General features: G+C 42.9%; 1 protein-coding gene across 5 annotated transcripts; it reads left to right on the forward strand.

Moving 5' to 3' along the window:
* The first annotated feature begins 9,162 nt into the window (after nucleotides 1–9,162).
* LOC6726537 (probable cytochrome P450 6v1) lies at nucleotides 9,163–13,429 on the forward strand. Of its 5 annotated transcripts, none has more exons than XM_016174218.3 (4): nucleotides 9,165–9,376; nucleotides 9,600–10,949; nucleotides 11,856–12,674; nucleotides 13,012–13,429. In XM_016174218.3, exons 2-4 carry the CDS (start codon nucleotides 10,482–10,484, stop codon nucleotides 13,285–13,287), a joined length of 1,563 nt encoding a protein of 520 aa, XP_016040192.1. In that variant the 5' UTR covers nucleotides 9,165–9,376; nucleotides 9,600–10,481; the 3' UTR covers nucleotides 13,288–13,429. The 5 variants fall into 5 exon arrangements, with proteins under 5 accessions (XP_002107492.2, XP_016040192.1, XP_039152446.1 ...); XM_039296512.2 differs by having other exon boundaries at nucleotides 9,165–9,366; nucleotides 9,666–10,949; XM_016174217.3 differs by having other exon boundaries at nucleotides 9,166–9,366.
* The last annotated feature ends 1,466 nt before the right edge of the window (nucleotides 13,430–14,895 follow it).

A 14,895-nucleotide genomic window follows, 5' to 3' on the forward strand; every position in this document is an offset into this window, starting at 1 on the left:
ACAAGGACTGGGCGCCAACTAGCTGCAAGTATATAATCAAACGGCCAGATACTCGTACTCCTCCGATATATAGCCCCATATAGCCCCATATATATCCCCAAAGATCCAAGGCAGCACTAACACTGTTTTTATTGGAAACGTTTTACGGCTCGCCGTTTTTATGGTGGCGTATAAAAAAGGAGCAGCACAAAAACCATCGCGTAACAAAATAGCAAATCGAAAACATCCAAAATAATTAAACAACAAATTGCGCACAACACAAATAAACAAATTCGAACATCTTGGGCCAACACAGAACTTCAAAACCGTGTGCAATAATCAATCAATTTACAGGGCTTACACATTTTTTTCGAAGCGCTTTTCCATTTAGGATGTATCTATATAACTATTACTCACTAATTGTTACTTTACTTATTTACTTATATGTACTAATCAATCTACCAATGTGTAGTTTAGTTATGCTTAGTTAATTTCCATCAGAGCCATCTCAGTTGCACTTGAGTTTTGCCAATTTACTTGCAGGCCGAGATTAGCTGGGCCAATTTATCGTTTATTTTGCCATTTTTATGCACGGGGAGGTTGGTATAAAAAAGGAGGACAAGGGATGGAATCCGAGGCGCGAAATTGCGAAATTAAATTTGCAGTTATTGCGCAACCATGGAAAATTGGTTAGCGCCGCCTGTCTATCTCAATCTTGCGCCGCACTTTGTATCTGTATCCGTAGCCAGCTCGCTGGTAATTGCCGCGCAGTGAGAAGACATCCGACATCCGCACAAGGATGGGAATAAATCCGTGCCGGGAGGAGCAGATGTATCTGCAACTGAGTCCTGCACCTCAGGCACTAGCCACTTTTATGGCCTTTCAAACTGCATTTGCATGCAAATGGCGGAGTTCGGTTAACCCCAAAAAACGAGCAGCATCCCCAAGAAATGTATCTGTTGGAATAATAAAGGGGCTGAAGACCGAGTAAACAACTTTATGGCCTGGTGAAAATAATCTTATTTATGGGGTCTATTTCCTATTTCCCATTGTTTGTGCCCAGAGTAATGTCTCAATTGACTTGCAGTGCGAAGGTCTGAAAAATACTTTAAAAATCAATCAGAATTGCATTCAATACTGGATTCATATTTCACCCATGTGCCCTTGCTGCTATTCATTTTGCAAACCCTTTTCGAAAGCGAAACACACGTAATAATTTCCATTTTCGGGGCGACGCATTCATTGCATTCTCGCAATTTTCGCCGCACACATATTTCAGTTTTCCCCGCTCTAAGCTGCCGTTGGCCTGACGTCCCGCCTTTTCGCCACCCGCTGCCGGAAAATGCGACGGGCGGGGGAAAACAGCCCCATGCGATTTTCCCCAACGACGACTGCAGGCCGAAATAATTATGCGTGTGCATTCCGTGGCCACACCGAAATGAGCTGCGATTTATGAATGCCAGGACCGAAAAACGCAGGAGCCGAAAACCAGGAGCCAACGGAATCGCAGGACCTCAGGTCGGAAAACTGGAAACTGCGAACTGAAACATTCCGCCCCCACCCCCCATCCCCTGCGCCCCAAAAAAGGATCAGCATCCCGACCGTCGAACGACAAGCGCAGACATTATAATTATTAATAAATGCAGCAATGCAGGCGGCGGAAACGGGGGCTGGGAAATCGGAGGGGGCGGGGGAAAATCCTGGACAGCGGCAACAACTATTTACGGCATTTCCATGCGCGCACGAAAAGTGCGAAACTGGAATTAATATGTGGCGCCCAAATGATGGAGCTGCCTTGATTCCGCCCACTCCCCTCGCCCAACTGCCCCCGTCGATGAAATCGCTTGTGTGGCATTTTAAAATTTATGATACGAAATTGATTTTATTAAATAAAGTCGTCGGTGCAGCGAGTGCATTAAAAACGCCGCCTTAATTAAGAAACGAAAACACACTGGCGCTAAAATCTGTAATTTAAAGCTAAATGAAACAATACCTCTAAATGACCGTGTTGGTCATTTGGTTTAATATCTATGTTTATGTTTGGATTAAATAAATACTGTTGCACGTTCGAAATGTACTTCCTGCAACATGAAGTTTCTTCAAATTCAATTCTAAAAGTTAAGTTTTATTTCTTACTATTCGAATCTGGTACTAAGATCTTAGTTAAGCACGGTAAATATCCTTACCTAATTCCTATTCCTATTTATATTCCTGGCATTCAATAATACTATTTAATTAGTTTGTCCTGCAAAGCACTTAAAACTCTTAGTTACTTCAAACTTTAAGATCCTGACACGGAACATTTGAAATGGGTGCACTGATTAAAGTCTGTCCACGTGGTCGTTTCGGGTGGAGGGCACTACCTTTTAGCTCCAAAAACCAGCCATGAGGACCTTTTGTTCGAGTAGCTCCTTTAACATTCCGTTCGCCATTTCGTTGGCAATTTGCGTCCTCAAACTGTTTGCCTACACTGAAGAAAAAAGTGGCATATAGCCATATCTTGTGGGATAATTCGCTAGAACGCACATAGTAAGCACAGTCTGTATGTGTAGCGTTTTTACATTTAATATAATTAGGTTAACCTGTTCCTTAAGCTAGCATAATACAACATCCAGATATCTCGATCCCAATTTCCCTCAGTGTAGATTAGGCAGGTGAAAGGGGGGCGAGGGCAAATGTGTGGACTTCGAGGGCACTTTGTTGCACTTTTCGACTGCACAAACTCAGTTGGAGGGACGGAGAAATGAACTGCATTTTGTGGGCTTGCACTTGTGGCCAAATGTTGGCCAAAATGGCTTGGCTCGGCTTAGAACATGGCCACGACATGTTGATTGAGCCGATTCAAGGGGGATTTCCCGTAGGAGCAGCGTGTGAAACTCTTTTTGTGTGCAGCCCCAAAGTTTGACCAGGAAACCAAGACAAACTGTCCGACGAACCTGCTGGGAAAATTGGCCAGCAACAAAAGGTGAAGTCGAATGCGTCAAATGTGCACTAAAATCTGTATAATGTTAAATTATAAAACTAATATATAACAATATGATACAAATATTCTGTGTTTTTCTTTCCTGTAAGTACATTACCAGTACAAATAAAGTTAAAAAAATTGCTTTGAATTTGTTGCTAAATAACTTATTGTTATTTTTTATGAGGTCATCGTTACCTTTGCAACATCCTGTGATACACTTGCTTCGTAGTCCATTTTCCAGGACCCATATCCTGCTGTTAATTTCCTTTTAGACATTTCCACTTGCCGTCGAATCAAATAAATTCAATTAGAGCATAGCCACTTCGATGCGCCGCTCACCGATTTTCCAGTTCTGTTTTCCCCGTTTCCCTCTATTCGTTTGTGATTTTCCGATTGAGATCGAGGAGGCCTCTTCATTTTCACATGCAACCGAGTGCTGTTGACTGTGGCCCAATTTTGGTATCTCCACTTGGCCAACAGACGGCCAGAAAGGCAGAAAGACACCGCAGCAATTTGTACAAATTTGTTAGGGCTCATAAAAATGCCGGGCCTCTCATTTTTTTTCATTCTCCAGAGACAAACATATGGCGCACAGCCTGAGAACCGAAATTAATTGAAATATTAAACTCACACGATGAGTACACGGCGAGAAATAAGATGGCCCTGATCCGAGGAATTTAACGTAAAATATAAAAACCAGGACTTGATCCAAGGATTAGGTGTTAATATTAAAAATGGGAATTGAATTTTTAATTTTTAATATGGATTAGTTTATATTCTACACCTCAGTTATTCGCATTTCTTAAGTGACATTCAAGAGATTCTCAACTTAGAAACTAAAGGACGGAAAATGATATTTGAAATTTCTCTTGGTGTACAGTGGATCTCCGAAGCGATGGACAGCAGGTTAGGATATTAACCGAATGGGTGAATATTAATATTTATAATTTTCGTATTGTTCCCGAGCGGAGCGGAGTTGACTTATGCGACAGTTTTATTGAGCGTCGGCATCTTGGAAAGTCAAATCCCGCGCCCGAGGGCCACAAAGGGGTTAATGTTAATTGTGCCTTTATGTTAAGCGGGAAATGGCCCGATGCTCCGAAAAACACTCTCGAAAGTCAAGACACAAAATCCCCATTGTGTTTTTCGCTCGATTTTTACTAGTTCCGCGTAGCTCGCTGGAAAATCAGACGGCAAGCGGGCAAGAAATTAGCCAGAAAAATCGATTGTCATTTGGGCATTGCTTAACCCATTCTCGCTGACCGAGTCATAAAAAAATCTCACACAAAAAATGTGCACGCATTTTTTAACCCCTTGTCCTTTGCCCGAAAATGAAAACGAAAACGAAACCGTGTCCTGTTCTCGTTCCACATTTACTCCTTTATCTCTAATTTATGTCCCGCCCGGTTGTCCTCTTTTTATGGTTTTATTACTTTACGATCTTGCTAAAAAAAAAGCAGAGCGAAAAAACAGCAGAACAAATAGCTCAGCAGAGCACGGGAGTACCAGAAATCCAACAGATACTTCCACTAGCCAAGCTATAGATATTATGCCTGTATCACACTGATCCTGTGTGAAGATGAACGCTTTCACGCACGTCCTATTTGCGCATACAAATTTGCGAGCTTGGTCGTGCGTATAAAGCACGAACGTATCTAAAAATAAATCAATTTGCCATTAATACTCCACAATTGGTTATAAATTATAAGACTTAAGTTTGAGGCATTTGTGGAATGCAGTTCATTGGCAACGGGTTCACCTGAATAGTTTTTGGGGTGTAGTGTCATACGGTCTTAAATTTGCATTGCCATAGCAGCAGCAGTAATAAAAAGACTCGGCGGGCCGCAGGACTAAAGGACCTAAGGTCCTTTTGCCTGTGCTTCCTTACGCCCCTTTTTAACCCCTTTCTGCTCTACAAATACAATTACAATTGTTCGCGCTCGCGAAAAGGGGTTAAGGCGGGTAAATTTCGAATTTCACTGACCGTTTTTACCTAAACTACCGAGAATCGCGTTTTACAGTCGTTTTTTGTGCCGCTTCTGCGATTTTTGGTTGTTTTTTAGGCCGGGTTTACTTCTTACTCAGAACTTGACCCCATCTATTTAGGTTTGTAGGTTTCTAGTGCAGTTTTTTTCCAGTTTTTTGTTTCCAATTTTTTTGTTCTTTATGGTACACATTTTTAGCATTTCGCGGAAACGAATCCTTTCTCTAAGTTGTTTTTAATGTTTTGGAATTTTTTCTTGGTCGGTTCTGGATGATTTCGAGCCGCTTCCTTTTGACTTTGCATTTGTGTTGGGTTTGACTTTATGACTAGGTTTTCGGTTGAGCCACAGTCAAGGTCTAGGGAGAGGCTCAAGGTCGGCTGCAGCACCCCACTCATCTGAAAGCCGATGGAAATGGAACTGCATATTGGTATACTTACATTTAATGCCTATCTATTAATCTATTAGCTTTGCTAAAATCATAGTTGCATAGTTAGCAGAGTCTTCATAGTATGAATATTGCTACCGTAATCGAATGGACTTAATTGTGCCTTCCATCATTAAATTTCCCAAGCAATTCATACTGGAAAATGTATAAAAAAAAGACTTTGCCATTTGTTTGTATTTTGTTTTTTGTGTGCTCAGTGCCCCTTTACCGATTTTCCTGTTGTGCAATTTACTTTCATCAGCCGTCTGTCTCGAAAATATCAAAACAGTGTAAGGGAAATTTGCTCAACTTAGCTGCGCATCATTTAACTTTGAGCAAAAACGAGCGGAGTGGATTACACACATGAAAGGGCATTCGAAAAGATACATCCAATCTGTATCTTTTTCGGCCAGAAAACGGAAAACTGGAAAGGGGAAAGCGGAGCAGTAATCGAAACCCGTCAAAATGGCAAACACAACAATGCGTCTTAGAAACGAGCTGAAAAGGAGAAAGGTCCTTAAGCACATTACACGATCGCCGAGATACACACATGTGTATCTCTATCCGAGTCCGAAGGATCAGCTGCTCCTCTTGCCGTTTTTTTCGGGATTATTATTAGCGCAACATTAACGTCAAATTACGCATCTATTTTGCGCACTTTATCTCGATCTCCCTATATGCCACATATCGCATAAAAAGCGGTTCAACATCAAAAAACCTGGTGGGATTACCCCCGGGATTACGATTACTGGACCATGTGTGTGCGCTCCTCCCCTTCCCCGTTTCCTTCGAGATGGTCAGTGCAGGATCTTGGCTCGAATGTGGGCAGGTGGAGGAATGTGTATCTCATAGATACGGATTCTGATGCAAGTACGGTAGCCCACCGATGTGTGCAATTGCTTTGGCTAATGAGGCGTTCAGGCGCATATCTGGGAAATCTCGAAGGATATGTGCATGTGGAAAATGTATTTGAAAAATGATGCAAAAAGACAAAGGCAGAAAAAATGGGGAAGTGGTATGCAAATATTTAAAGTTGAAACAATTCTCCTATATTCAAAACTCGTTTATCTTTGAATAAATCATAAGTTATTGTAGAGAAAAAACCAAATATATCACTAACGTCGAGTAGCTTGGCTCGACTACCAGATACCCGTTACTCGCATTGATATGCACACAGCAATGAGTTATTAACAAAGGAAATTATCACCTTTCCATCATTTTATACATTTTTCGTACTACCCATCAAATTCAAACACAAGCTTACAGTAAGCGGGAAAGTTCAAGGAGCGCCATAATGAGACAGGGCAAATCGAACTTTTCCCCAAGGACTAAATATCGAAATTAATCCCCGGGAAAGTACGCCACCTGACGCAACTCCCACAAGCGGAAAATCAGGGGCGGGAAAACTACTTTTCCGAGGGCGTGGATGCGTGACAATAATTAAAAGATCTCCAATGCAAACAGCGCAAATGGAATGAAAACAAGGTCGCAGGCCGAAAACTAATAGCTAAAGCAAATTCAGCCACCCTCCCTCCTCCCATCGCTTCAACCTGCCACCCCAACCTGCCACGCCCACCGCTTAACCCACTGCAGCCAGCGCCTTGAAATGCGCACGCAAATGTTTGTATGTTTGTCTGTTTGTCTGTTTGACTGTTTGCCTGTCTATTTGTTTGTTTGTTGATTGAGACGGCTTTGATTTGCGCTGAGCTGATTTTGATGGGTGGACGAGGGGGTGCTGGGCTGCGCTGGGCGGGATGGGATGGGTGGGTTTCGGGTTGGTTAAGACAAGTGCGCTGGTGTTTGCAGAGCCGTTGTGTGCATAAGCAACGGCGATTATTGACACACCGCCGAGCGATGCCACAGCTACAGTGAGCCCTCGCATTGGGCGCCTTAGAACATAAAGAGCAGCACAAGCTCTGGAAAAACATAACTGAATAGCATTTTATCATCAATTAATTATTACACCGACACTCTGCAGCTCGCTGGTGTTGCATTCGCAGAGGTTTCACCGTACGTCCCACCCTGGAAAAACGCAAATCGAACTGCAGCGCGTGATTTTCGGAAGGTAAGGCCCGGAAAGTCTCGAAATCGAAATCGCCCGCCCGCCCAGAGCCACGCCCCTTCGTCAGTTGGCGGAAAACCCTTTCTGTGCGGTCGTGCGTGAAATTTAATCAAAGCAAGACTTAACCCCACGACGCCCCCATACCAATCGGCCGGCGTCCCCTTAACCCCCATGTGAGCCATCAATGTGGCCAACAGTTTTCGGTGTCCCAAAAGTAGACGACATACAAACAACCGGAAATGTTGCACATTTGTAACTTCAGCACACTTTTCCAGCAGGAGTTGAGCGTGTGGGGAAAGTGGGAAAACTGCTCAACAGGGGACTGAGGAGTGGACGTGAAAGTTTTCCATCCGCAGCAAGTGCAAATTTCTGTCAATTGTTGTAAATGGAGTTTCCTTTCTCCACCGAGCGGCAATTTGTGTGGTAGTGTTTCTTTTTTTTAAACAAAAAACAAGGGAAAGTGGTTCAACACTGGCCTCATAACCAACTGTTTTCGGAATCCATTTTACGAAAATTCAAAGGTTTATTTTTGGCTAAGTCGAGATAAACATTTTTGGATGTTTTCGTTTGTTATAAAAGAAATTTTAGGCAATAACAAACAAAAGATACCAGCACACGAATTTACATAAAAGCTCTTATTAACTTTAGTGTGGGTAAAATGCCACATGCAAATACATACATATGCAAGTAGCTTTGCTTAATCACGAAAAAGTTGTTAAGTTTTTTCGCCATATTCCACATTTATTTAATTTTGTGCCAGCTTTTTGATTTGGCGCCCACTTTGCGCAGAGATGCCTCCATCGTTGGTTATCGATATCCCCAGTTGCAAACAGAAGAATACGCGAAAATCAAATCAGCTGAACCGCAACAACAAATGCACGTAACAGAGAAAGAAGCGAAAAGCAGAGGCAACGAAAGGCAGGGGGAGCCAAAACGTTTATTTATAAATCGTCGCAGGCGACACAAAATAAGAATTCGAAATGAACACAATAAAAGCTAGAATGAAAAGCCCAAACAACGAGAACTGACCATTGTCTTTGTCTTGTACTGCACCCGCTAACAAAAACAAATTTCCGCTCTCTTCGCTCTCTTTGTTTTCATCGAAAGATTCGCGGTCACCGTCGCGTCACGTCATTGTTGTTGTTTTGCAGTTTCGCTTTTAATCGTCACTTTTATTTGCGGTCTACTTTGCGCTTTGGCATCTTTCTGTCACCAACAGTGGAACAAACCGAAAGCTCTGGCACACACGTTGAATACAAATATATGAAGTTTTTCTGAATAAGACTAAAACACAACACAAATTTCAATAAATTAAGAACTTAATATATAAATAAAATGAAATATACGTACTTTTACGTATACGTATTTTTTCAATTGTTTTAATAGACATTCCAGCTAAACGTTAGAACTACAAAATAGATAATGTTTTTATGATGCCTTGCTGTGGGATGTGATTAATTGGAAGAAATCGCATGTGACCATCACGTCACATCAAATTTTAATTATTTTAAGAATTTTCAAAATTAATATTAAAAAATATGGGTTTTAGTCTTGTGTGATGGGTTGCTGTGCATTTGGTTACCTAGGCGAAACCGCATTTAAGCACCACTCGCTAAAATGCGTTTCACTGTGCGAACCAGAACATGTGCCTCATGACATGACTGTTCAAATTCTTCGCAAAGCTCTCTTTTTTTGCGCTCTCTTCTGTATCTGTGTACTATCCGGCCGAAAGATCTCTCCCTCTCTCTTTTGTCTCCCGCAAACTTGCGGTTAATAAAATAAAGCACAAAAGAACAACATACGTTGATGGGGGCGTCGTCGCCGCTCTGTCGGCGTCTCTGTCGACGTCGCTGCCTTCGTGGGGCTTTGGTCGTTGACGTCGCGTCAGTTAAAAAGCGTCGCTTGGTGGAGCTAGCAAGCGATTTTATTTATATTTTTAGACTTATTTTTTGTAATTCGCTGTTTGTAAATTGTATTCGCGGTTTTTTCGCATTTCTTCTGCGACTTTTGTCTCTCTCTATCCCTCTCTCTGTGTCTTTCTGCGCGGTGCTCTTCTTCTTTTCGTTCGGCGTGGCTGTTTCTTCTTCTTTCGCCTCTCCCATTTGTTGTTGACGTCGCGTTGTTGTGCATTTAATTCTTCATTGTGGTCTTTTTTAGTCATTTTTTTACATATTTTTTTTGTAGTTGTCGTTTTAAATGTGATATAATTAGTTAAGTATTTATTTATAAAACACGCGACGCCGAGAAAAGCAAGAAAGCCCGATAAAGGGACATTGAGGATTGCTAACGAAACAACAACTACAACGATTGGCGGTAAAGAGAGCAACGCAAAGGAGCTGCGAAAACAAAAAAGGCAAAGAGAATCAACAAATAACGGCAAAGCCCCACGCGGAGGAGCGCCAAAAACGATAAGAAAAAAAGTAAAGCTAAAGCAAAAGCAGAAACAGAAACAACCATAAAACAACGGAAAATGCAGAATATCATTAAAGCGCGCAGATAAAATAAAATTTGTCAACCATTCTTCGAAAGCTCAATAAATTGGAAACAAGACTTGAAGAAAGACTATCGGACGATCTTCGAAGAAGAAATATTGCTGGGAAAATCTTTAGAGAAATGAAGGCAGAAAAGTTTAAAAAGATTTTCAACGGAAGTTAAAAATGAATTAGATGAATTGAAGATCTCTGTGCAACTAAAAAAAACACACCAGAAATACGAAGAAATCAAAGAATCATTACAAAGAAAATAGAATTGAATTTTCACTTAATAAAAACCCTTAAAAGCTCTTTAGTAATTTAAATATATATCAAATCAAAGAACAACTAATAGCTATAGCCTGAAAAATCAACTTTTACAACATAGCAAATTAACTACGGTCGTATAACAAATACCTTCTCCGAAGTCATTGTTGCTTACAACAAACAGACGATCAAAACAAAAGCGAAGAGGTCACAACTGCTGGAACGCACGCTCCCAGAATAATCTAAGATCGGTCTATCCAAGGCACTATCCGCCTATCCCTGCACGATTCAGCCACCGCTGGACCCGACGTCGGATCCCGAGTCCGAGATGGTGTACTCCACGAACATCCTGCTGGCGATCGTGACGATCCTGACGGGCGTGTTCATCTGGTCCCGGCGCACCTACGTCTACTGGCAGCGCCGGCGGGTGAAGTTCGTCCAGCCGACCCACCTGCTGGGCAACCTGAGCCGGGTGCTCCGACTGGAGGAGTCCTTTGCGCTCCAGTTGCGCCGCTTCTACTTCGACGAGCGGTTCCGCAACGAGCCCGTCGTGGGTATCTATCTGTTCCACCAGCCAGCCCTGCTCATCCGCGATCTCCAGCTGGTGCGCACCGTTCTGGTTGAGGATTTCGTCAGCTTCTCCAACCGTTTCGCCAAGTGCGACGGGCGCAGCGATAAAATGGGCGCCTTATCGCTATTTTTGGCCAAACAACCCGAGTGGCGCGAGATCCGCACCCGTTTAGCACCAGCCTTCGCCGGCGCCAAGCTGAAACAGATGTTCTCGCTGATGGAGGAGGTGAGTCACCCAGCCAGCCGGGTCCAAGTTGCAAACTCCCGCTCCCAGGTCCACGACACACGTTGGGAACACTTACACCGACCAACACAACACACCTTTCCACGCTCCATTCAATTCCATTCCCTTTCAATCGAAGTGCCAGCGAAAGATAGTTATAACTATTATTTCAATTGCTCTAGTTTCGTAATTTTATTTTGGATCATAGTTAAATTTTACACCAAGCTACAGGGTAAAAATTATGAAATTCAATTTTGCAGGTTTCACGAAATACCCCCTCTGATTGTATTATTTCCCATTCCGATCAATGAGTTACGAAATGGCCTATCTGATATTATTGATTTTTAATACAGGTTGCACTTAGAGAAGGCATGTGGCTGATAAAAGAACCTCTCTAAGTGCCCATGTTGCTTTCTGGGGCTTATCAAATCGAACCTGTTTATTGTTACCGACTTGTTGTATCTTATCAAAGGTCAGCAACTACGGCGTTACTACGAAAAAAAAAAAACCATAACGTGTATAACTCAAAACGTTTGCTCTTCTCTGTTTAGTTTGTTGCCTAGTCGAACCGAAAGTTCTATGCAAATTAATGCTAAGAAATCACAAACTGTGTGCGTTTCAGTAAAACAAATCGAAATGACTAATCATTGTGATAATGCAAATTCCCATGACAAAGCTGAATCTCATGCCTAAACGGTTGGCGAGTCTCTGAGGTTTTTCAGTTGTATATCTGTTATGCAAATATCAAGAATCACATCGAGGCACTAATTATTATTTTCCACAAATAATGAAACAAACACTTAATGAAGCACTGATTAGTTCTAGCACCTACATTTGGATGCCTATTTATTGATTAACAATCTGTTTGCTCTGTGCTCTGCGCTTGTGGCATGTTCCATATCCCCGTAGATCGGCTGCGACTTGGAGTGGTATCTGAAGCGTCTGACTCGAGATCTTAGACGCGGCGACGCGGAGCGTGGGGCGATTGTGAGCATCAAGGATGTGTGTGATCTGTACAACACCGACATGATAGCCAGCATCGCGTTCGGACTGAGATCGTACAGCCTGCGGAACACGCAATCGGAGATCGGCTCACATTGTCAGGACCTGTTTCGGCCGAATGTGCGTCGAGTAATCGACTTGTTTGTGATCTTTTACCTGCCCAAACTGGTGCCGCTGCTGCGGCCCAAACTTTTCACGGAGCCGCATGCGGAATTCCTGCGCCGAGTCATCCAGCTGGTGATCGAGGAGCGTGAGCGCGGCGGCGATCTGCGCAACGATCTCATCGAGATGCTGCTGACGCTCAAAAAGGAGGCGGATCTGCAGCAGGACAAGTCGCACTTTACGCACCATCGGGACTTCTTGGCCGCTCAGGCGGCATCCTTTGAGGTGGCCGGCATTGAGACCTGCTCGGCGAGCATGTCCTTCGCCCTCTACGAGTTGGCCAAACAACCCCTGATGCAGTCGCGCCTGCGCCGCGAAATACGCGAGGCTTTCGCCGGCAATCCCAATGGGAGGCTCACCTACGAGGCCGTCGCCCGCATGGAGTTCCTCGACATGGTCGTGGAGGAGACTCTGCGCAAGTATCCAATCGTGCCACTCTTGGAGCGAGAGTGCACGCCGATCAACAAGAAGCGCTTCTACTCGCTGAGGCCACATGCCGAGTGCTACGCCCGCCGTGGGATGCCCGTGTTCATATCCAATCTGGCCATACATCACGATCCCAAGGTGAGTGACTATGACTAGTTATGGATTAGGCTATTGCCTAAAGTAACTCATTTAAAACGAATGTTCAATTTGCTGAATTACTCTGCCAGTAGTTTGATTCATAGAGCGATCAGCTAGGAAAGTTCTGTACATTCAGATATCGAAAAGACAAGTATCTGAATTGGAAACGAGTTCCTAATATGCATGAAACATATCCTTATACTAAAGAAGCTTTTAACTTGTATCTGATATTTAACATAAATAAATTGGGGGAATGATTCATGTTTAATCAGAAAGAGTAGGCAAGGTAATATTCCTTTCTAGAATAGCGTTATTCATTGGGCTATTTCCTTTGCAGTACTGGCCGGACCCGGACCGATTCGACCCGGAGCGCTTCAGTGCGGCGAACAAGGCGCTGCAGGCGCCCATGTCCTACATGCCCTTTGGGGCGGGGCCGCACAATTGCATCGGGATGCAGATCGGACTGCTGCAGATCAAGCTGGGCCTCGTTTACTTCTTGCACCGACACCGCGTCGAGATTTGCGACCGCACCGTGGAGCGGATTCAATTCGACGCCAAGTTCGCGCTGCTGGCCAGTGAGCAACGCATATACCTCAAGGTCGACTGCTTATAGCCGCCGATCCCATCCAATATCAGCAGCATTACGCTATGGGTTCCTGAAGGGCGGGAGCAGAGCCCCATCGTCATTGTTTTTGTAAATATTTCGGCCTGCCTCAAATAAACTTTGCTACGATCTTTTTTTTTCTAATCATTAATACAGCTGGCTTGTTTTATGATCTATTCGCGAATTCTATAGCTACTTAGAGCCATATATTATAAGGTGTGTGCAGTACCATGGATTCTCTTTAGTGGAGATATTAGCTGTAGAAGAAAATGTGCAAATTATTCTGAATGTATTTTCTCCTCCCACTCGAATTTCAAAATGCTCCATATGCCTCATATTAACCTCATTTCAGGGTTAATATCGCTCTCATCTCGTTCGCATTATTCTAAAGGTGTAGTGGGGGAATAGTGGAGGCTCATCGGACTCCATCGAGAGGGAGCAGTGCCCCCGATCTTGCTTTTATTTTTTATGGGCCCGATTTTCTCCACATGCCACCTCAGCGAACTCGAATTTAATATTTATTGGCAGGGGGTCGACGGGGGAGGGTCCGCTGCGTTCCGTTTCGTTTCGTTTCGTACCGCTGATAACTTATCAGTCAGCCGGGTCCCGGAGGCCTTTGCCCGGTGGCCTGATCATTTCTATTCGGATTCGGATTTGGTTTCGTATTTCGGTCGCGGATCCGATGGGCTGGCCGCCTACGTCACTGCCATCGCCCACTGGAGAGCTTCGGAAGCAAAGTTCAGGTTTCTGGGCGTCTAGAGTTCTAGTGGATTAGAGTGGACCGCAGAAGTGCTCAACGTGAATGTGGAACTCAATAAGTTGGACGTCACATCGTTAAGTTGACTGGCACTTTAAGCAAGTCCCAATTTTTTAGTAGCTCTTTATAAGTTTTAACTGATTTTAAAAAAAGGTGACCCCGAGCTAAACTTTTGGAACCGTTAACAATCAAATTTTGAGTGGGCTAACGCTTGTATAATTTAATGTTTGAAAAGATGTGAAGAGAATTACCTGGGTATGTAACTTTCGTACATAACAACCTAACTTTTATACAATTTGGTGACCCGAACATTATGTTTTGAACCATTCAATATCGCTCTGATCACATAAATAGTGAAAATAATACTAAATTATAATGCTAAACTAGGAAAATAAAGAACAAAAGTGGTTCAACCAGTTGCTGATCCCCCGCAAGCTTAAAGTTCAAGTTCAAACCTCATTCGATCTTTCGATCTTCGTGCGAAAACCGGTTGCAAATAGCTAATTTGTGGTCAATTAAAATTACCATAAATCGAAGCGTCGGAATTGGGTAATCAGTGCTTGTCCGGTCCCGATGAAAATAAAAAACAGTTGACAGCTGTCATTCAATTACAGGGAATACATCAAGCATAAGCGTTGATTTGTACACTACAAGAAAATAATAATTAAAACTAAAAAGTTGTGAAAAGAAATTATATATTTGTAATAAATCACCTTAGCTCCAATATTAAAAACTATAGCTTATATATTTAATAGAAATATTTTATTAACCAAATATCGTGTCATAAAGTACAAAGAGACCGAGGCTAGTTTTTCCGTGTACTTAATTCTTCTTTAATGTTTTTTCTTTCTATATAACAA

Source organism: Drosophila simulans, chromosome X (genome assembly GCF_016746395.2).
Source record: "Drosophila simulans strain w501 chromosome X, Prin_Dsim_3.1, whole genome shotgun sequence".
In the NCBI taxonomy this organism is placed as follows: Eukaryota; Metazoa; Arthropoda; class Insecta; order Diptera; family Drosophilidae; genus Drosophila; species Drosophila simulans.